This window comes from Odontesthes bonariensis, chromosome 8 (genome assembly GCF_027942865.1).
Source record: "Odontesthes bonariensis isolate fOdoBon6 chromosome 8, fOdoBon6.hap1, whole genome shotgun sequence".
NCBI lineage: Eukaryota > Metazoa > Chordata > Actinopteri > Atheriniformes > Atherinopsidae > Odontesthes > Odontesthes bonariensis.
In genome coordinates, this window is record NC_134513.1 from 2,754,577 (window position 1) to 2,776,061 (window position 21,485).

Sequence of the window (21,485 nt, forward strand, 5' to 3'; positions counted from 1 at the left end):
TTGTGGCTGATTGTGGCGAGAAGTTAGAAACTCAGAAACTCAGTGAACATAATAAACAGTTTTTTAATCTTATTTATCCAGATGTGCCACAGGAGAGTGATTTAAATACATCAGTGAGGGGAGAAGCGTGTCAAGTGTGTGAATAATTCAGAGTTTGACTTCCGATGACCCAGTGACTTCTGTGAGGCTAATTTGGGAAAATGGGTTATGATTGTAGATCGCTTCATGTAGGGCAGACAGCTGGGAGGAGTCTGTTTGAGTTGGTCCAGAACTCCTTTCTTTCAGTTTCCTTCCAAGCAGCCAGACTTTCTTTAACCTTTTTAAAGTGTTCTCCAGCTTTCTGAAGTTTTTCTTTGGACTTTTTCTGCTTTTTTCCTCATTTTCAGTCCAGTTTTTTCTTCATTAAGCCACTTAACTCTGAGCTATGAACCATTCAGGCAGGAAAAAGGATCCTAACTCCTAGATTGGAGTCAGACGAGCAACAAAAAATTATTAGATTTTTTTTTACATTCATTTACTCAAATAGTGGCCTAAAATGAACAGAAACACACATTTAATTATAATTTCTTGTATAACAATTCATTTCCAACTACATGTGTATGATTGTGACAGCCATATTAAGTATTTTATGTCGTTTTGAAGCATTTTGGTCATGAGACGCCTCTTATTTCTTTATATTTTGCATCCAAGCAGCTTAAGTGATCTTCAGCAATAGTTTTTCATCACTTTTCTTTGGACATTTTCTGCTTTTTTCCTCATTTTCAGTCCAGTTTTTCTTCATTAAGCCACTTAACTCTGAGCTATGAACCATTCAGGCAGGAAAAAGGCTCCTAACTCAAGGGATGAACCAGAGTTGTGTCCAACTGAGCAAAGAAGCCGTTTTAAACTGGATCTTTAGGCACTTTGTTCCCAGCAGCCTGTCACAGAGACACATCATTTGTTCCCATTTCTTTAGCTGCATCTGTGAAAAACAGCTTCATCGTTTCAACTTTTTTGTACATTTACGTTTAAACTGCTTTCAGTTACCAAAAGAGTCAAATTAATATGTGAAATCCAGTTTAAAAAAAATCCCAATCCCAAAAAAATGAACATTATCACGTCTAAAAGTAGAAAAGTAGGAAAAAAACAGACAATAATAATAATTATATGTTATTCAACATCAATAAAAAGTAAATAAGATTTAATTTAAAGCTTAAAAAAGGAATATAAGATATAATCTAATGACTAATTATGGAACAATTAATATAAATGAAATGATTAAAGTGTTTTATGCCACCAGAAATGAATAACCTAGAAGCTCTTTGTGGGTTTTAGACTGGAATTAAGATTTGTTCCCATTTCTTTAGCTGCATGTGTGAAAAACAGCAAAGATAACACAGTGTGACAGACAGAAAACAGGATTTCTGCAGCAACAAGGTGATTCCCAAAGAGCTGTTAGCTGAAAACTTGGCATATCTCAGCATGGTGTGCAGCGTGTCCTTAAAACATTTGAGGAAACTGGACAAGTGGAGGACAGAAGAAGAAGTGTCAGGCCTAAAGAACTATCTCCAGCAGATGAACAGGATCTGAAAGTGATGTCCTTAAGAAAGAGGAAAACATCCAGCAAAGACCTGACACAGGAGCTGAGAGAGCAGACTTTTAAAAACCCCAAATATCTCTGGCTTTAGCAGATTTCTTCATTGATTTGACACTTCAGAGACGCAGTCACGGTGACGTTGGCTCGCCACGAGCCCGTTTTATTTCAACTGAACACAATCCTTGATGGAGGTTGATTCAGAAGTGTGAAATGTACCTTTACCCGTGGGCTCTGACAGATAAGATCCAGAAGGAGGTGTGGAGCTCCCGGCTGCAGAAGTGGCTGTACGAGCGCTTCGGCGTTTACATCGAAGACTTCCGCTTCCAGCCGGAGGAGAACACCGTGGAGGCCGAGGAGCCGCTAAGTGCTAAAAGGTGAGCCGGATGTGCTCGTTGCTAAGGGAGACGGGGGAAACTTATCCTTTAATGACCGTCCAGGACAAAGAGGCCACAGTTTCAGCTCCTCATCTCCCAGAAAAAGCTGCTTTTTCTCTGCTTCTGCTGCTTCTCACCTTCACTCTCTGTGTTTTCCTTCCAGGCTGACAGAAAACATGAGGCGACTCAGTGAGTAAACAAACCAGCTTTTACCGCTCACACGTGTTTATTCCATAAAGCGTGATGATTTAAAGGAACATACCGACACAGAGCGGGTCGTCTTCTGTTTCAGAGCGGGGAGCCAGGCCTGTCACCAACTTCCTAAGGAACCTCTCCGCCTTATCCAACTGGCACTCTGTCTACACCTCAGCCATCGCCTTCATTGTGAGTCTGAACTTTGGTTTTTAAGGCCAGACTCGGCAGGCAAAAACTCCTTCAATACGTGTTCTTTCAACCTGCTATAAAGAAAACGTTGAATACATAAATTAAAATGTGAAAAATTTAAAAAATAAATAAAGGTGAAGCCTGATAACGACTACCAAGGAAGTCTGAAGAAGTTTTATTTTTGAAATTTCCTTCAGAGTCTCAATGCAGCAGTTTCTTGGCAGCTTAGACGAAGTTAAACGTTTTCTGACCTTCTTTTGAATGACGGAGGTCAGAATCCATCAGAGCTTTAACAGTAGCAACACGGCAGTGTGAACCCGTTTTATAGAGGTAAATGATGTAAAGGTAGAGCCATGAAAGGACACAGATTCACTCCTATAAACATTTAATCTCATCATAACGTTCAAAGCAAAGAGAAACTGGGTTCAGTTGTTGAAATAACTTTATTTAAAGTTCCCAGAACAAAGTAAAAGTCACTTTGAAAGGATTTTTTTTACAAAGTAACGGTAGTTTATCTGTTGCATATTCATACAAAATGAGGTTTTATTCCACAAACTAAAGCTGCGTCAGACTTAAAGTCCCATCGGTTGATCGATGGATTGGTGCAGAGCTGCCTGTAATACACTCATCTGTAAAGGAAACAACGTTTTTCCTCAGAGCGTCGTTATATTTCCTTTACAGACTGCCGCTGAACCTCGTTAGCTTTGGGAATGATCTCGTGTGCGTTGTCTCCTGTTGGTTCCAGATTTACATGAATGCTGCTTGGCACGGCTGGGCCCTTCCCATGTTCCTCTTCCTGGCCATCCTGCGCCTGTCCCTGAATTACCTCATCGCCAGGTAAAAACATCCATCATCACTCAGGTGTTACTGCCTCCTCCCTGCAGAGGCTGGGCCAGGGCAGGACACTTGATATTTGCTGATTATTTGCTGATTATTTGCTGATAGTTGCTGATTATTTACTGATATTTGCTGATTAATTGCTGATATTTGCTGATTATTTGCTGATATTTGCTAATTAATTGCTGATTATTTGCTGATATTTTCTGATATTTGCTGATTATTTGCTGATTATTTACTGATATTTTCTGATTATTTTCAGAATATTTTCTGATTATTTGCTGATTATTTGCTGATTATTTACTGATATTTTCTGATTATTTTCAGAATATTTTCTGATTATTTGCTGATAGTTGCTGATTATTTTCTGAATATTTTCTGAATATTGGCTGATTATTTTCTGAATATTTTCTGAATATTGGCTGATTATTTTCTGAATATTTTCTGAATATTGGCTGATTTATTTCCTGAATATTTGCTGAATATTTTCTGATTATTTGCTGATAGTTGCTGATTATTTTCTGAATATTTTCTGAATATTGGCTGATTATTGGCTGATTATTTGCTGAATATTTTCTGAATATTTTCTGAATATTGGCTGATTATTGGCTGATTATTTGCTGATTATTTGCTGAATATTTTCTGAATATTGGCTGATTATTTTCTGAATATTTTCTGAATATTGGCTGACTATTTGCTGAATATTTTCTGAATATTGGCTGATTATTTTCTGAATATTTTCTGAATATTGGCTGATTTATTTCCTGAATATTTGCTGAATATTTTCTGATTATTTGCTGATAGTTGCTGATTATTTTCTGAATATTTTCTGAATTTTTGCTGATAGTTGCTGATTATTTTCTGAATATTTTCTGAATTTTTGCTGATAGTTGCTGATTATTTTCTGAATATTTTCTGAATATTGGCTGATTATTTGCTGATATTTCCTGATTATTTGCTGAATATTGGCTGATTATTTACTGATTATTTTCTGATAGTTGCTGATTATTTTCAGAATATTTTCTGATTATTTGCTGATTATTTTCTGATTATTTTCAGAATATTTTCTGATTATTTGCTGAATATTGGCTGATTATTTACTGATTATTTGCTGATAGTTGCTGATTATTTTCTGAATATTTGCTGAATATTTTCTGATTATTTGCTGATATTTTCTGATAGTTGCTGATTATTTTCAGAATATTTTCTGATTATTTGCTGATATTTTCTGATATATTTCCATCTTCCTGCAGAGGTTGGAGGATCCAGTGGAGCATCGTGCCTGAGGTCTCGGAGCCGACGGTAAGCCGAGTTCCTTCGTTCTGTTTGGCTGTTTCAGAAGGAAGTTTGACGCAGTTTTCTTGTTGAACGCAGGAGCCTCCAAAGGAAGACCTGACCGTGTCTGAGAAGTTCCAGCTCGTCCTCGATGTTGCACAGAAAGCTCAGGTACGCCTCACCTTTGTTCAGTCGGTTTACAGACATAAGGAGACGCCGCAGGTCTCACGCCGTGTTTCTGCTGCTCTCCACAGAATCTTTTTGGGAAGATGGCGGATGTTCTGGAGAAGATTAAGAAGTAAGTCTTTAAAATGTTTCTTTGGAGCCTGCACTGCACTTTTATTTCACTTAATTATGCTGCAATATGTGCAACAATCAGATTGCACTGTAACTTTTTACTTTAACTTTTACTATTTTCATTCTTTTGTATATTATTTAGACATCTTTACACTGGAAAAAACCAAAGTCTTACCAAGTATATTTGTCTCATTTCTAGTCAAAATATCTCATTACACTTAATATAAGACACAGCTGCCTAACAAGCACCATTTCAGCCAGATATAGGGACTTGTTTTAATACAATACATCTGGAATATCTTGTTAAATGAAAAAGTCTTGAAAACAAATTGTTTTGAGTCACATATCATATGAAACAAGCTTTTTTTTGACATTTGAAGAGGTTTTTAAGCTAATTTCAAGATCACTTTTAACTCAAAAGTCCTAAATATCACATTTTATTTCAAGAAATCTTCACAAGCCGATTTTCACTAGTTCCATTGGCAGATTTTTGTTGCTTATTTCAAGCAAAAACGTCTTTTATTTGCTGTTTTTCTTACTTATTTTTGGAGGGGCATTTTTTTCCAGTGTATACTGTGTGCCTTATATCTTTTTGTGTATCCAAAGCCAAGAGCTCCGGAACTAAATTTCATTATGCCTGCATACAGTGGAAAAAATGCCCCTCCAAAAATAAGTAAAAAAACAACAAATTAAAGACGTTTTTTGCTTGAAATAAGCAAAAAAATCTGCCAATGGAACTAGTGAAAATCGGCTTGTCAAGATTTCTTGAAAATAAAATGTGATATTTAGGACTTTTGAGATAAAAGTGATGATGAAATTAGCTTAAAAACCTCTTCAAATGTAAAAAAAAAAGCTTGTTTCATATGATATGTGACTCAAAACAATTTGTTTTCAAGACTTTTTCATTTAACAAGATATTCCAGATGTATTGTATTAAAACAAGTCCCTATATCTGGCTGAAATGGTGCTTGTTAGGCAGTTGTGTCTGATATTAAGTGTAATGAGATACTCAATGAGACAAATATACTTGGTAAGACTTTGATTTTTTTTTCCAGTGTAGTGAGAATAAAGATTCTGGATTGTTGATGAGCAGCACTGTGGGTGAAATCTGAACCTCTGCCCTCCTGTTTCTGCCAGTCTGTTCATGTGGGTGCAGCCTGAGAGCACCAGGAAGCTGTACATCTGCCTGTGGGTGGCGTTCATCTCCTCCTGCGTCTTTCCCTACAAGCTGATGGGCTTCATGATGGGTGAGGGACGCACACGTCAAACACATCCCCACAGATGTGGCGTGACTGCAGGGATTTAAAAAGCTTTAAACAGTCAGATCGTGCTCTGACTCGGAGAAGAAGCCACATTATTTTTATTTTCAGTTTTTAACACTTTTACATACATTTGTATGTCTTCATTCAAATTCCATACAAAAAGTAAAACAAGACATAACACTCAAAACAAGGATGCTCCTCAGGGTGATACCAAGGTGATAATCTATATACAAACAAGTATTATTAATACATGCAAAATAAGACACAAATATAGAGAAAACATACAAATCAGGTCAGGAGACATTGAAAATATAGCAGTTTTTTAACAGAAATTGGTGTTTAAAGGTATTTATACACTGGTATTTAAAGGGTTAATTTTTGGAAAATAATTGAAAATTTGGTGGTTATGATCAGAACTGAAGTGGAAGAAGAGATTTATGGAAAAAAAAGTGTAAAAAAAATATTAACATATGGTATTTTGGGGATCATTCTAGAAGGGGACAAAAATGTCCCTTTTCAGATATTAAGGAGGTTTTTTTTGTTTTTGTTTTTTAAAATCAGGCATAACAAAAAAATGCAAATGTCAATGTTGTCGCTAATCATTGACATATCCCAGACCATAATAATCCCTACTCAATAATTCCACTTTGCATTCCATATTTTGAAAACACTGGCACCTAAAGGCTTAAAATTTGGGCTAAAAAGTTCAAATTGGCATCTAAAGGGTTCATTTTTTTGGAAAAAAATATAAAACTTGGTAGTTATGATCAAAACTGAAGTGAAATAAAAGATTTATGAAAAAAAGTGAAAAAAAATATTAACAAATGGTATTTTGGGGATCATTTTAGAAGGGGACAAAAATGGCCCTTTTTCAGAAATTAAGGAGTTTTTTTTATTTTTTAAATCCAGCATAATAAAAAAAATTTAAATCCCTAAAAATCAATGTTGTTGCTAATCATTGACATATGCCAGACCATAATAATCCCCACTCAATAATTCCACTTTGCATTCCATATTTTGAAAATATTGGCACCGAAAGGCTTCAAATTTGGGCTAAAAAGTTCAAATTGGCATCTAAAAGGTTAATTTTTGAAAATAATTGAAAACTTGGTAGTTATGATCAGAACTGAAGAACTGAATAAAAGATTTATGGGAAAAAAGTGGAAAAAAATATTAATATATGATGTTTTTAGGTAATTTTAATAGGGGACAAAAATTTTCCTTTTCAGAAATTAAGGTTTAAGTTTTTTTTTCAACACAATGAAAAATTGCATTGTATATGATGTGTGTTTGAAATTCGAAAAAAGAGTCAAAAATGCACAACTGGACCAAATATGATGAGTATCACTATCTACAGTGTGACATTAGAGGAGAAAGTTCACCCCAAGTGGAGAAAAATGTCCCCCGTCAGGGTTAAAGTATTTTTGAACATCGTACCATATCTGTAACATATGCTTTACTGTTGGGTTTTTAGTTTGTTTCTTTCATCTTTTTGCTGTCTGAGTATATGTATTACAAACTTTAAAAAGCAGCTAAAAACACACATCTATACACCCTCGCCTTCTACTAGTTTTATGGATTCTATTATTATTATTATTATTACTATTTGTATATTGCATTTTTTGTTTCTCTATTGTGCTCTATTTTGTTGTTCTTGTGGTTGTTATACTTTATTTACTTTGTATTTTGATCTTATTTGTAAAGCACTTTGATTTTATGTATGACAGGTGCTATATAAATAAATTTATAATTATTATTATGAGGGAAGAGGCAACCCCAGATCGTGAGGCTCCATTACAGTCCAATGTGGAAGCTCATTTGTTGAAAAGTAGAACATAATAGACCTGCGCAGTCCAGTAGTACCACAGTAAGTTCATTTCTGAGCCTGGTTTTTCTTCTTGGCAGGCGTGTACGCCGGCATCAAGTTCTTCATCATAGACTTCCTGTTTAAGAGCTGTCCGAAGCTGCGGGACAAGTACGACACGCCGTTCATCGTGTGGAACAGCCTGCCCACCGACCCCCAGCTGAAAGAGAGGACCAACGCCACCGTGTCGCGGCGGGTAAGAGGACGCCGGCGCCTCCCTGTTAAAGGCTTCCTCCTCACGCCACCGACCGTCCAAAGCTTAAGCAGAGAGTTTGTAGACTTTTAAAGAAGAATCAGGATGCCTCCTGAGGAATGAGTCACTAACTAAAACCTGATTTGTTCAGAGTTGGCGCTCACTCGTCATCTTGCATCACATGCAGTTCTTTTAGCTTCTGATTCTGACCCTTTAACAGCACGAAAGTGTGTAACCTAGCAACGTAACTATGACAACACTCTGAAAAGAGCTGCGTGCTCATGCGCGTCTGTGGTGTTTTCACCAACAAAATGTTTCTTAAAGGAAAGTTTTAAAGGATTTTTGAGCCCTTTTCTCACAATTAAAATGTAATAATGGTGGCGTATAACATCCGTTTCCTCTGAAATATGATTGAATGTTTATTCAGAACACAGCTAACGCTCTACCGTGTCACAAGTCAAGATGACGAGCAAGCGTCAGCAGTTTTCCTTTCGCACGTTTACCTGCCGGGTGTTTTTTTCTGTCAGGTCTTAAAGGGACAGTTCGCCTCTTCTGACATGAAGCTGTATGACATCCCATATCAGCAGCATCATTTCTGAACATCTTCTTACCCCCTGCTGCGTCCTGTGAGCAGAGTTCCAGCCTCGTTTTGGTGTTGATGAAGGTAGTCCGGCCAGTTGGCTGGGGTTTAAAAAATAAAGCGTTTTGCTTCTCCAAGCAATATGCGTTCAACAGAGTAATACATTTGCATCACAAAATGGTTCTCCAGGAAAAAGTCAGACCTCACAATCTCTTGGCCCTATTTTCTCTCCCTTCGTATCACTGCTTGCTGTGCAGACCGAGCAGCAAACAGCGTAACAGGCGCGGCTGTCGGCAGGCGGCAGTTTTCCCTGAGTTTTTTTTTAAATAAAATTATAATTTTTTTATTTAATAAATTATTCATTATTTATTTATTTTTTATTTAATACATTTTTATAATTTTATAAATAATATTAAATTATTGTTTAATAATCATAATAATAAAATTATTATTATTATTTTTATAATAATATAAAAATAATAATAATTATTATTGAAATATTATTATTATTATTATTCTTAATAATAAAATAGTAGAATATATGAAGATAATATTTGTATAACATATATAAAATATATTTTATACATATTTTATACATTTTCTATATAAAATATATTTTATACATGGCACGAGCCGGAGAGAAAATAGGGCCAAGCGATTGTGAGGTCTGACTTTTTCCTGGAGAACCATTTTGTGATGCAAATGTATTACTCTGTTGAACGCATATTGTTCTGAGAAGCAAAACGCTTTATTTTTTAAACCCCAGCCAACTAGCCGGACTACCTTCATCAACACCAAAACGAGGCTGGAACTCTGCTCACAGGACGCAGCAGGGGGTAAGAAGATGTTCAGAAATGATGCTGCTGATATGGGATGTTACACAGCTTCATGTCAAAAGAGGCGAACTGTCCCTTTAAAGCTAGCTAAGCATCCCAGATAGCAGAGTAGCTCAGCTGCTCACCGTCTGTTGTGGTGTCTGTGCCTCAGTCACAGGTGTGCTCTCGTTTCTCTCTCTCAGCTCTCCTGCACTGAGAAGGTAGGAGCTGGTGTGTCTCCCTTTGGTTCCTCCTCTGTGGCTGGGTGTGCTGCAAGCTCACCTCAAAGCGAGCGAGCGAGCGTGTGGGTGTGCGTGTGAGCGCGAGCGTGAGCGTGATGCTTGACACCTCGAGTCCGGCCGGCAGTGATTGTGAATGGATCAAACTGTCCCCAAACATTTTTTCCTCATGCTTTTTAACATGGCAGTGGGCTGTTTCTGTGCATTCTCTAACAGCTGCCACACTGCTGACATCTTTGATCCATTGGTGTAGATGCTCTGTGAGGGCTAGCCGTGTGTTTACCGAGTCATTTAGTGCCATGTTAGCGCCTTAAAGCCCCCCCCATCCCCCTTTGCACATAGTAAGTGAACCCTAGAGTTGAACTTAGTCCTGGATAATGTGAATGAGGGTGCATTTTCAGTGAGATAATGAGTATTTCTCTACTAACCAGCAGGTGTTTCGGGTTTGTTTACTTACTGTCTGGTGCGTATGCTGAGCGAATGATGGCCTCACTCTCAGCTTTGCACGTTACACCTGAGCCTGATGCAACAAAGTGCACATTTTGCAAAGTTAAAATAAGGAGAAGACCTCTCGGGCTGATGCGGAGGGATTCTGGCAGTGATCTGAACTGTCTTCTGTTTTTTTTTGTCATCCTCTTCACTCATTTTCCGCTCCTCCTCCTCCCCCCTTTTTTTTTCTTGATGTCTGCTCTCCCGTCATCCTGTTGTCTCCTTTTATTTCTCTCTCTTTTTTTTTCCTGCTGTTTTTTCGCTCCCCATCTCTCGCCAGGTTCAGCCGGTCGTGTCGCGCAGCAACCTCGCCGCCGTCCCGTGTGGCGTGAGCAGGGAGGAGGAGACGGGGCGCTCCCACAGCACCAAGAAAGGAGCTTTCCATGAGATCTTCAACCTGCCGGAGTCGGAGCGCCCTCTGGCGGGTGAGGGGACTCACTGCAGCTCACCGGCCTGGCTTAAAGGGACAGTTCGCCTCTTTTGACATGAAGCTGTGTAACATCCCATATCAGCAGCATCATTTCTGAACATCTTCTTACCCCCTGCTGCGTCCTGTGAGCAGAGTTCCAGCCTCGTTTTGGTGTTGATGAAGGTAGTCCGGCTAGTTGGCTGGGGTTTAAAAAATAAAGCGTTTTAGATAGATAGATAAATACTTTATTCATCCCAATTAGGGAAATTATTGTGTTGCAGCAGCGTACAATATAAAAGATATGTAAACAATTAAAGTAAAAACAAGCAAATAGAATAGAATAAAAATAAAAATAGAGAATAAACATTAGCTATATACAAGTCTACAGTATGAAGAGTAGGGTAAATAATAATAATAGTAATAATAATAATAAACATCAGTAAACTAAATAAAAACAGATTTGTACATTTAACAATAAAGGTAAAAATAAATTTAACTGAGCAGACTGAACCAATAAGAAATATGGGGTATAAGGATAATTTACATTATATTGTACTATTTTCAAAACAATATGCGTTCAACAGAGTAATACATTTGTATCACAAAATGGTTCTCCAGGAAAAAGTCAGACCTCACAATCTCTTGGCCCTATTTTCTCTCCGGCTCGCGCCATGTATAAAATATATTTTATATATTTTATAAAAATATTATTTCAATATATTTTAATATATTATAATTTTAATATACTATTATTATTATGAAATAATAATTATTTGATTATTATTAGTATGATTAAATAATAATTTAATGTTATTTATCAAATTATAAAAATGTATTAAATAATTTATTAAATAAGAAATTAGATTCGTATCACTGCGTGCAACCAAGCGATTGTGAGGTCTGACTTTTTCCTGGAGAATGATATTGTGATGCAAATGTATTACTCTGTTGAACGCATATTGTTCTGAGAAGCAAAACGCTTTATTTTTTAAACCCCAGCCAACTAGCCGGACTACCTTCATCAGCACCAAAACGAGGCTGGAACTCTGCTCACAGGACGCAGCAGGGGGTAAGAAGATGTTCAGAAATGATGTTGCTGATATGGGATGTTACACAGCTTCATGTCAAAAGAGGCGAACTATCCCTTTAAAGAGGCGAACTGTCCCTTTAAAGAGGAGAACTGTCCCTTTAAAGAGGCGAACTGTCCCTTTAAAGAGGTGAACTGTCCCTTTAAAGAGGCGAACTGTCCCTTTAAAGAGGCGAACTGTCCCTTTAAGCGTTTGCAGTGTTGGATTAAACGTGTTCCCCGTGCTGTTCACAGTGTGTGAGAACGGCTGGAGGTGCTGCCTGATCAACAGAGACAGAAAGATGCCGACGGACTACATCAGGAACGGCGTGCTCTACGTCACGGAGAAGTAAGTGGCTCATCTCCATCTTTAGGTCGGAGCTCCATGTTTGTGTCAGTCAGTTTGACTCGGCTCTGTTTGTCCCCGTCAGCTATCTGTGCTTTGAGAGCTCCAGCTCCAGATCCGGCTCCTCCAAGAAGAACAAAGTGATCAAGCTGGTGGACATCACAGACATCCAGAAGGTGCCGTCTCAGTGTTGAGTGAAACGCTTTGGTGGTGGCGTGCTGCGTTTCAGCCTGATCAAATCTGACCTTCTTTCCCCGCAGTACAAAGTGTTGTCGGTCCTGCCGGGAAGCGGGATGGGCATCTCCATCGCCACTCCGTCAACTCAGAAGGTAACGCATGCCCACGGGTCAGAGCTTACACACCAGGGGTCCGTTTCACAAAGCAGGTTTAGTGAAAACGCTGAGTTTATTAACCAGAAATGAGGGAAACTCTGAGTTTATTAACCAGAAATGAGGGAAACTCTGAGTTTATTAACCAGAAATGAGGGAAACTCTGAGTTTATTAACCAGAAATGAGGGAAACTCTGAGTTTATTAACCAGAAATGAGGGAAACTCTGAGTTTATTAACCAGAAATGAGGGAAACTCTGAGTTTATTAACCAGAAATTAGGGATACTCTGAGTTTATTAACCAGAAATGAGGGAATCTCTGAGTTTATTAACCAGAAATGAGGGAAACTCTGAGTTTATTAACCAGAAATGAGGGAATCTCTGAGTTTATTAACCAGAAATGAGGGAAACTCTGAGTTTATTAACCAGAAATGAGGGAAACTCTGAGTTTATTAACCAGAAATGAGGGAATCTCTGAGTTTATTAACCAGAAATGAGGGAATCTCTGAGTTTATTAACCAGAAATGAGGGAAACTCTGAGTTTATTAACCAGAAATGAGGGAAACTCTGAGTTTATTAACCAGAAATGAGAGAAACTGAGTTTATTAACCAGAAATGAGGGAAACTCTGAGTTTATTAACCAGAAATGAGAGAAACTGAGTTTATTAACCAGAAATGAGGGAAACTCTGAGTTTATTAACCAGAAATGAGGGAAACTCTGAGTTTATTAACCAGAAATGAGGGAAACTCTGAGTTTATTAACCCTGAAATGAGGGAAACTCTGAGTTTATTAACCAGAAATGAGGGAAACTCTGAGTTTATTAACCAGAAATGAGGGAAACTCTGAGTTTATTAACCAGAAATGAAGGAAACTCTGAGTTTATTAACCAGAAATGAGGGAAACTCTGAGTTTATTAACCAGAAATGAAGGAAACTCTGAGTTTATTAACCAGAAATGAGGGAAACTCTGAGTTTATTAACCAGAAATGAGGGAAACTCTGAGTTTATTAACCAGAAATGAGGGAAACTCTGAGTTTATTAACCAGAAATGAGGGAAACTCTGAGTTTATTAACCAGAAATGAGGGAAACTCTGAGTTTATTAACCAGAAATGAGGGAAACTCTGAGTTTATTAACCAGAAATGATGGAAACTCTGAGTTTATTAACCCTGAAACGAGGGAAACTCTGAGTTTATTAACCAGAAATGAGGGAAACTCTGAGTTTATTAACCAGAAATGAGGGAAACTCTGAGTTTATTAACCAGAAATGAGGGAAACTCTGAGTTTATTAACCAGAAATGATGGAAACTCTGAGTTTATTAACCAGAAATGAGGGAAACTCTGAGTTTATTAACCAGAAATGAGGGAAACTCTGAGTTTATTAACCAGAAATGAGGGAAACTCTGAGTTTATTAACCAGAAATGATGGAAACTCTGAGTTTATTAACCCTGAAATGAGAGAAACTCTGAGTTTATTAACCCTGAAACGAGGGAAACTCTGAGTTTATTAACCCTGAAATGAGGGAAACTCTGAGTTTATTAACCAGAAATGAGGGAAACTCTGAGTTTATTAACCCTGAAATGAGGGAAACTCTGAGTTTATTAACCAGAAATGAGGGAAACGCTGAGTTTATTAACCCTGAAATGATGGAAACTGAGTTTATTAACCCTGAAACGAGGGAAACTCTGAGTTTATTAACCAGAAATGAGGGAAACTCTGAGTTTATTAACCAGAAATGATGGAAACTCTGAGTTTATTAACCCTGAAATGAGGGAAACTCTGAGTTTATTAACCAGAAATGAGGGAAACTCTGAGTTTATTAACCCTGAAATGAGGGAAACTCTGAGTTTATTAACCCTGAAATGAGGGAAACTCTGAGTTTATTAACCAGAAATGAGGGAAACTCTGAGTTTATTAACCAGAAATGAGGGAAACTCTGAGTTTATTAACCAGAAATGAGGGAAACGCTGAGTTTATTAACCCAGAAATGAGGGAAACTCTGAGTTTATTAACCAGAAATGAGGGAAACTCTGAGTTTATTAACCCTGAAACGAGGGAAACTCTGAGTTTATTAACCAGAAATGAGGGAAACTCTGAGTTTATTAACCCTGAAATGAGGGAAACTCTGAGTTTATCAACCAGAAATGAGGGAAACTCTGAGTTTATTAACCAGAAATGATGGAAACTGAGTTTATTAACCTGAAATGATGGAAACTGAGTTTATTAACCAGAAATGAGGGAAACTCTGAGTTTATTAACCAGAAATGAGGGATAAAGATGAGAAGACACAGTTTATGTGTGTGAAAACAGCAACACGGTTTAACCTTCTCTGTGTCCCCCCCCAGCCGTTGGTGTTTGGTGCCATGATCCACAGAGACGAGGCTTTCGAGACCATCTTCACTCAGTACATGAAGATCATGACCACCACCAAACCGCCGGCCAGCGCCGAGCTTTAGAGCTCCGCCTCCGCCCACGCGCCTCCACCCCGGGGCGCCTCCCGGGTTTCACCTGAACTGGAAGACTCTTCCTCCTCTCACAGTGGACTTCTTCCTCGTTGGTGGACGCCACGCTGGGCCGCACCACCAGAGGAGGGTCGGGGGGGGTTTTATCAATCATCAGAGGGCTGATGAGGGGCTGGTCCTCCTCTCCCAACCTCGCAGACCACCTGACTCGCTGGCTTACTTGTTTCTGTGTTTGCATGTGTGAGTGTGTACGTGTCGGTGTCAAGTGGCTTCGTTTTCCTCTGGCTTCCTCGTCCGCTTCCTGTTCCAGGAGGACTCGTGAAGCTCCGACCCCCGGGCGTAAAATGGCCGCCCGGCAGATGTAAAACGGTTTCTTTTTAACTGCCAGACGTGTAGGAAACAAATGTTTTAGCTTTATAAGTCGCAGCTTCGTGTTAAACTGGTGCCTCCTGGCGTAGCCGAGGAAACTGTAGGCGTGCGCACGGAGCCTTTCTGTTAGTTTACGTTGCTTCTGCGTATTATACTCGCTGGACACGTTCCCGCGTTGGTCGCCAACGAACGGCAAATGTCGACCATCTGCTTTGTCTGTTTGTTGGTGAGCGTCAGTGAAATATGTGTCAGACGTGTTTGCCTTTCTGTCTTTTTAACAAACAGCCTTTTTGGACGCGGAGCTGCTGGTCACGTGCACAACGTGCACGACTCCGACTGCCGCTTAGATGGGTCGCACAGCGGGAGGACGCCGCCGCCCACAGGGCGTTCCTTCCTGTTCATCGCACTTTATCAGAGACTGCAAATGTGGATGTTTCCGTGCTCAAAGCTTCAGCCGGTTGCTGCGCAGATACGGTGTGAACTCGCTGCGTTCACACCAGATACTGTGTTCACACCAGATATGGTGTTCACACCAGATACAGTGTTCACACCAGATATGGTGTTCACACCAGATACGGTGTTCACACCAGATATGGTGTTCACACCAGATACGGTGTTCACACCAGATACGGTGTTCACACCAGATACGGTGTTCACACCAGATACTGTGTTCACACCAGATACTGTGTTCACACCAGATACGGTGTTCACACCAGATATGTTGCGTTCACACCAGATATGTTGCGTTCACACCAGATATGGTGTTCACACCAGATACGGTGTTCACACCAGATATGTTGTGTTCACACCAGATACGGTGTTCACACCAGATACTGTGTTCACACCAGATATGGTGTTCACACCAGATACGGTGTTCACACCAGATATGGTGTTCACACCAGATATGGTGCGTTCACACCAGATACGGTGTTCACACCAGATACGGTGTTCACACCAGATACGGTGTTCACACCAGATACGGTGTTCACACCAGATACGGTGTTCACACCAGATATGTTGCGTTCACACCAGATACGAAGTTCACACCAGATACGGTTTGAACTCGCCGCGTTCACACCAGATACGGTTTGAACTCGCCGCGTTCACACCAGATACGGTCTGAACACGCCGCGTTCACACCAAATACGGTCTGAACACGCCGCGTTCACACCAGATACGGTCTGAACACGCCGCGTTCACACCAGATACGGTTTGAACTCGCCACGTTCACACCAGATACGGTCTGAACTCGCCGCGTTCACACCAGATACGGTTTGAACTCGCCGCGTTCACACCAGATACGGTCTGAACACGCCGCGTTCACACCAGATACGGTTTGAACTCGCCGCGTTCACACCAGATACGGTCTGAACACGCCGCGTTCACACCAGATACGGTTTGAACTCGCCGCGTTCACACCAGATACGGTCTGAACACGCCGCGTTCACACCAGATACGGTCTGAACACGCCGCGTTCACACCAGATACGGTTTGAACTCGCCGCGTTCACACCAGATACGGTCTGAACACGCCGCGTTCACACCAGATACGGTCTGAACACGCCGCGTTCACACCAGATACGGTGTGAACTCGCCGCGTTCACACCAGATACGGTCTGAACTCGCCGCGTTCACACCAGATACGGTCTGAACACGCCGCGTTCACACCAGATACGGTCTGAACTCGCCGTGTTTACACCAGATACGGTCTGAACTCGCTGTGTTTACACCAGATCAAAAAGGAACTTGAAATTGAGGATCCTGGTCCATAACGGACTTTAAAATCGGGAGCCTCACAGTATTTAATAGCTGGATATTTAAATCTAAAGGCTTGTTGGTGATGTAACCACGTTTAATCAGGATTTATTTGTTGAAAGTCTGTTTTTTCGGTCCATAAAGGAGGATTTTGAGCCGTTAGATTTATTTTTTCCTCTTTCTTTGCCACAGTCGGAGCTCCTCCTGGTGTTTCTGGAGATCTTAAAGTCAGTTTTTGTGTGTTTTTTCGCTGAGCAGCGGAACGATTCAGCGTCACTTTACTCGGTAAAAAGCCGCCGGCGGGAACGAAGCCGGTCTTTGCTCCCGCAGCACGGCTCCACACGTAGAAGTTTTAATGCCAAACCACATCAGACACTTTACGGGACGGGAGGTCGAGAAGCAGCTCCCATCGGCACCGGATCCAGTTTGACTTTTACTCTGATCCGCCGTTAAACGACTGAACTGGATATGAAGCAGGCAGAGAGGCGGCCGACCAGTTCCACCATCACCTAACATCCGTTTCCTTTCAGCCAACCTGCCCAGAAGTGGATTTTTCCGTTTGTTGTGGAGTGAATGGATCCACCAACGGGGGCCGGCGGTCAGCCTTTTTCTACTCTGTCGAAGCGCAGAATGTATCACGTTTTTAACGTCTAACATCGCTTTTCTTTCTTTTTTGCCAAAATCTTTTAGTGTCAGCCATGTTTTGCCTACGCTCATGTTTACAGAAGGTTGTAAAAGTTGTGTTAACCGAGTCCGTTTGAGTTCCTGCGACTCTGGAACGATGAAGACTGGACTCGCTGTTTCCTGAACTAATCTCACGACTCTCTGCTCTCCAACTTTAGAAGTATTTCCCAGCTGTAGGAGGCATGTAAAATGGTCATATCCAGCACGCCGGGACTCGCTGTAAACGCCAGTTTCACACGTTTCATACCGCGCAGAGATGGTCACGTTTAACCCAAACATGGCTGTTTCTGACGGCTGGTCCCTTCACCGTCACTGTGTTCAGCCTCCTGAGAAAGCGAGGAAACGCCACCTGTAGGTAAGAGTCATTTTATCGTTCCTGATGGGGAAACAGACACTCAAATGGAACAAAAACCCTCTGAGACGGTAAAATATTTAGGTTTTTATAAAACCTACCCAAAAGATAAAAGTTTCAGATCAGGAAGGGGAAAAACTGATGGAATCGCCTTACACTCATCCTAAGAGCTGGAATAAGGGAAACTGGACTGAGGGAGGAGAAGAAGAAGAAGAAGACGACTTTTTTTTACTTTTAACAAAACATTTATTTACACAATTCAATCAAAAACATGCCACACAATATCAGAAACAAACAAATAATCAATAGCTGGAATTATATTGCAATTCCCCTTCATTTGAAATGGTGCACAGCACTTTTTTAAAGCCCCACAGTTCTGTAAACTCTTCCATGCCCCCGGTAGCTTTCACATTGCACTTCCACAGAGCCACGACATCAAGTTGAGGTCCCGCCTGCAGTTTGTCCCTCCGAGAAAGATAGACGGCCATTTTTGCCTCTGCCACTAAAAAAAATTTAAATCCGAGACTGAAAACTGGTGTCTTTGCTGTAATGTACACCATAGTTAAAACTGAATTGGTAAACAACACTCCGTAAAAGCTAAAAACTTTTGCTAAAAAATTTTAAAACTCTCTCAGCCTCACACACTCAATTAAAACGTGAAACACAGGCTGTGTTCGAAACCGCCTACTACTCCCACTACTCCTACTAACTTTAACTTTTTTTAAGTTCCCGGATGCATACTAGATTCTCCTAAATGTTGGGTATGCATCATGAGGTTACTACTCGTACTCAAACTACCCAAGATGCAACGTAACGTGACGTCGCCGATCGTCATTTCCTGTCAAAACGGCAGTTTCAAGCTAGCTACAACGAGGGTAGGTTCACTTCCTGTTTTCAAAACAAACGCACCAATTGTATGGTAATGGCTTTCCCTATGATAAAAGGCAACGGGTATTTTATTTTGTGAAAATAACCGGAAGTGCGTTGCTCACTGCGGCTAGCTTTAGTAGCGCAGAATTAGTGGGAACTAAATTGTAAACAGCCGGTATTTTGTCAGGTTTTCAACACGTTGGGGATCTAAACGACTACTTTCTCACCTGAAAATGTTTCAAATGTTGCTAAAGTTTACAGAGTTTAGAGCTTAAGAGAAATCACTCCTTAAGAGGAGTGAAATGCATTGTGGGTAAACGCTCTGCATACTGTCTGATCGATCAGTATGTAGTATGGAAGTATGTAGTAGGCGGTTTCGAACACAGTCATGGACTCTCAGACATACTGCAAGAAGAAGAAGAAGAAGAAGAAGAAGAAGAAGAAGAAGAAGAAGGAGGTCGGGGCGCCCTTATTTAAGCTCTGAGCTCTGTTACCATGACTACTGACGAGACATTAAAGAAGGTAACTCAGCTCAGAGAAGCAAGAAGGTTGTGAAAGGGTCGAAGGACAGAAAAGTGTCAGAAAGCAGCTGAAGGAAAATGGGATTTCCATCCAGAGAAGCCAACCTTAAAGCATCAGTAACGCCTGAAGGGAAGAGAAGCAGCCGTGGACGGTTTAGTTTGGTCCAATGAAACACAGAAAGATGAAGGAAAGCCGCACGTTTCCCCCATCAGTGACACAGTAAAGGACCGGAGGAGATGTTCTTCTTACTTTAGCTCCATCTTCCTCCTGCAGAGCCGCTCCACAAGGAGGCTGAAACCTGCCTGCAGTGGGATAAAGAAGAGCTCGCTCCATCAGTTTCTCCTCTGCGTGGGTCTGTGAGCCGGCGAATAAAAGCAGATTTTTCTGCTCACAGTGACGTCGGTGGCTGGGACTCGCTCAGAAACAGGGATGTTTCCTCCGGTGTTCTCACAGTTTTACTAAATGTGTCAGTGTTAAGGAAGCGTTTTCCAAAAGCATTTCAGCATCTGGGGACTCGCGGCGCAGCTCTTCTTATTTCGGACAAACCGCGGAGGATTCGGTACGAAGCAGTCGGAGAACAAAGTGTTTTGGCGGGAGGCAGAGATGCTTCCTGCCGTTTTCTCACAGAGGAATTTATACACAAAGTTATTGAAATGTACAGTGAAGAAAAGAAACCACTGAGTTTTTAAAAGACATGTCTATTGTAAAAGAAAATGTGATGTACATTTTTTTAATTTAAGTAAACCGATTGATGATATCAGCACGACTCTGTCTCATTTCATCTGCTGCAGTACCGCCCGTCGGCCACAGGGGGGCAGGCTGAGATCTTTGTTGCCTCATTTAGCTTCCTGCTTCCACAGGGAGGTCAGAGGTCAGGGTTAGCTGCCCAGCCTGCAAACTTCTGCACATTAAAGAAGATTTTTAGTCTGTTGGAGTCAGAAAGTAGCTGCTGGTGCCAAAGGAACCCAAAAGAAGGCGTTTGCACGACTGTTAGAAGGACGAGAACAAGGAGGAGTGATGCTTTCCAGCATTAATCCAACAAGAAGGTACGTACCCACATGACAAACCACACAGCTGGTGAAGGGTCGCTTTCTTCTTCTCTGGTTTTAAAGTCCTGAGTTTGGTGTGAACTCGCTGGGAAAGTGTCACGTTTAAGGTTAAACGTTGGACTTAAAGCTGAAATATCAGCAAATACTGAGAATGAAACGGAAAATCCAACAAATGATTTGTTTTGCTGAAACATGAAATAAGTTTAATTTCCTTTTTAAACTCTTTGCTCTCAAAGAGGAAGTCAAGGTTTAACAGAATCTGTGTTTTATGGTGTTAACGACTCAAAACTCAATGAAAATGAAACAATAGTTTAAAAGGCAAAGAGGTTCAAATATTAAATAAATAAATACAACAAGATATTAAGAATTGGTGGAACTCAGGTGGTTTAAAGGTTTATTTAGCATAAAGTCATTAAAAAAGTTCCCTCAGTTACGCAGCCACACTGGAAAAAATCAAAGTCTTACCAAGTATATTTGTCTCATTTCTATTTAAAATATCTCATTACACTTAATATAAGACACAACTGCCTAACAAGTACCATTTCAGCCAGATATAGGGACTTGTTTGAAGACAATACATCTGGAATATCTTGTTAAATGAAAAAGTCTTGAAAACAAATTGTTTTGAGTCATATTTCACATGAAACAAGCTTTTTTTTTTTCATTTGAAGAGGTTTTTCAGCTAATTTCAAGATCACTTTTATCTCAAAAGTCCTAAATATCACATTTTATTTCAAGAAATCTTGACAAGCCGATTTTCACTAGTTCCATTGGCAGATTTATTTGCTTATTTCAAGCAGAAACATCTTTTATTTGTTGGTTTTCTTACTTATTTTTGGAGGGGCATTTTTTTCCAGTGCAAAGTAACTAAATGAAGTTCCTCCGGTTGTTTTATTCCTAATTTTAGGAGCGAATCAGCATCTGAAGACCTGAGGTTCATAAACTGAAACCAAAGAGCTTTAAAAACCAGTAAAAGAATCTTAAAATGAGTCCTGAAAGCAGAGCCTCTTTTTCAGGCCCGTCAGTGATGAAAGTGTTGATCAGTGCGTCTGCGTCGGCCTGAGAGAAGAACGGTCGCCATCTTTGTTA

General features: G+C 40.2%; 1 protein-coding gene across 3 annotated transcripts in view; it reads left to right on the plus strand.

Annotated features, from left to right (window-relative positions):
* Positions 1-20,107, plus strand: part of gramd4a (GRAM domain containing 4a) — a 66,215-nt gene extending 46,108 nt beyond the window's left edge. For 2 of the 3 annotated variants that reach the window (XM_075471311.1, XM_075471313.1), the window contains 15 exons: positions 1,815-1,950; positions 2,114-2,139; positions 2,243-2,334; positions 3,080-3,171; positions 4,425-4,473; positions 4,546-4,617; positions 4,701-4,744; positions 5,881-5,990; positions 7,911-8,065; positions 9,661-9,678; positions 10,466-10,610; positions 11,916-12,009; positions 12,092-12,182; positions 12,267-12,335; positions 14,680-20,107. In XM_075471311.1, the coding sequence (XP_075327426.1) occupies positions 1,815-1,950; positions 2,114-2,139; positions 2,243-2,334; positions 3,080-3,171; positions 4,425-4,473; positions 4,546-4,617; positions 4,701-4,744; positions 5,881-5,990; positions 7,911-8,065; positions 9,661-9,678; positions 10,466-10,610; positions 11,916-12,009; positions 12,092-12,182; positions 12,267-12,335; positions 14,680-14,790 (1,304 nt within the window). In that variant the 3' untranslated portion in view covers positions 14,791-20,107. The remainder of the gene's footprint in view (positions 1-1,814; positions 1,951-2,113; positions 2,140-2,242; positions 2,335-3,079; positions 3,172-4,424; positions 4,474-4,545; positions 4,618-4,700; positions 4,745-5,880; positions 5,991-7,910; positions 8,066-9,660; positions 9,679-10,465; positions 10,611-11,915; positions 12,010-12,091; positions 12,183-12,266; positions 12,336-14,679) is intronic. The other variant, XM_075471312.1, reaches the window with a different exon arrangement.
* Positions 20,108-21,485: the final 1,378 nt, after the last annotated feature.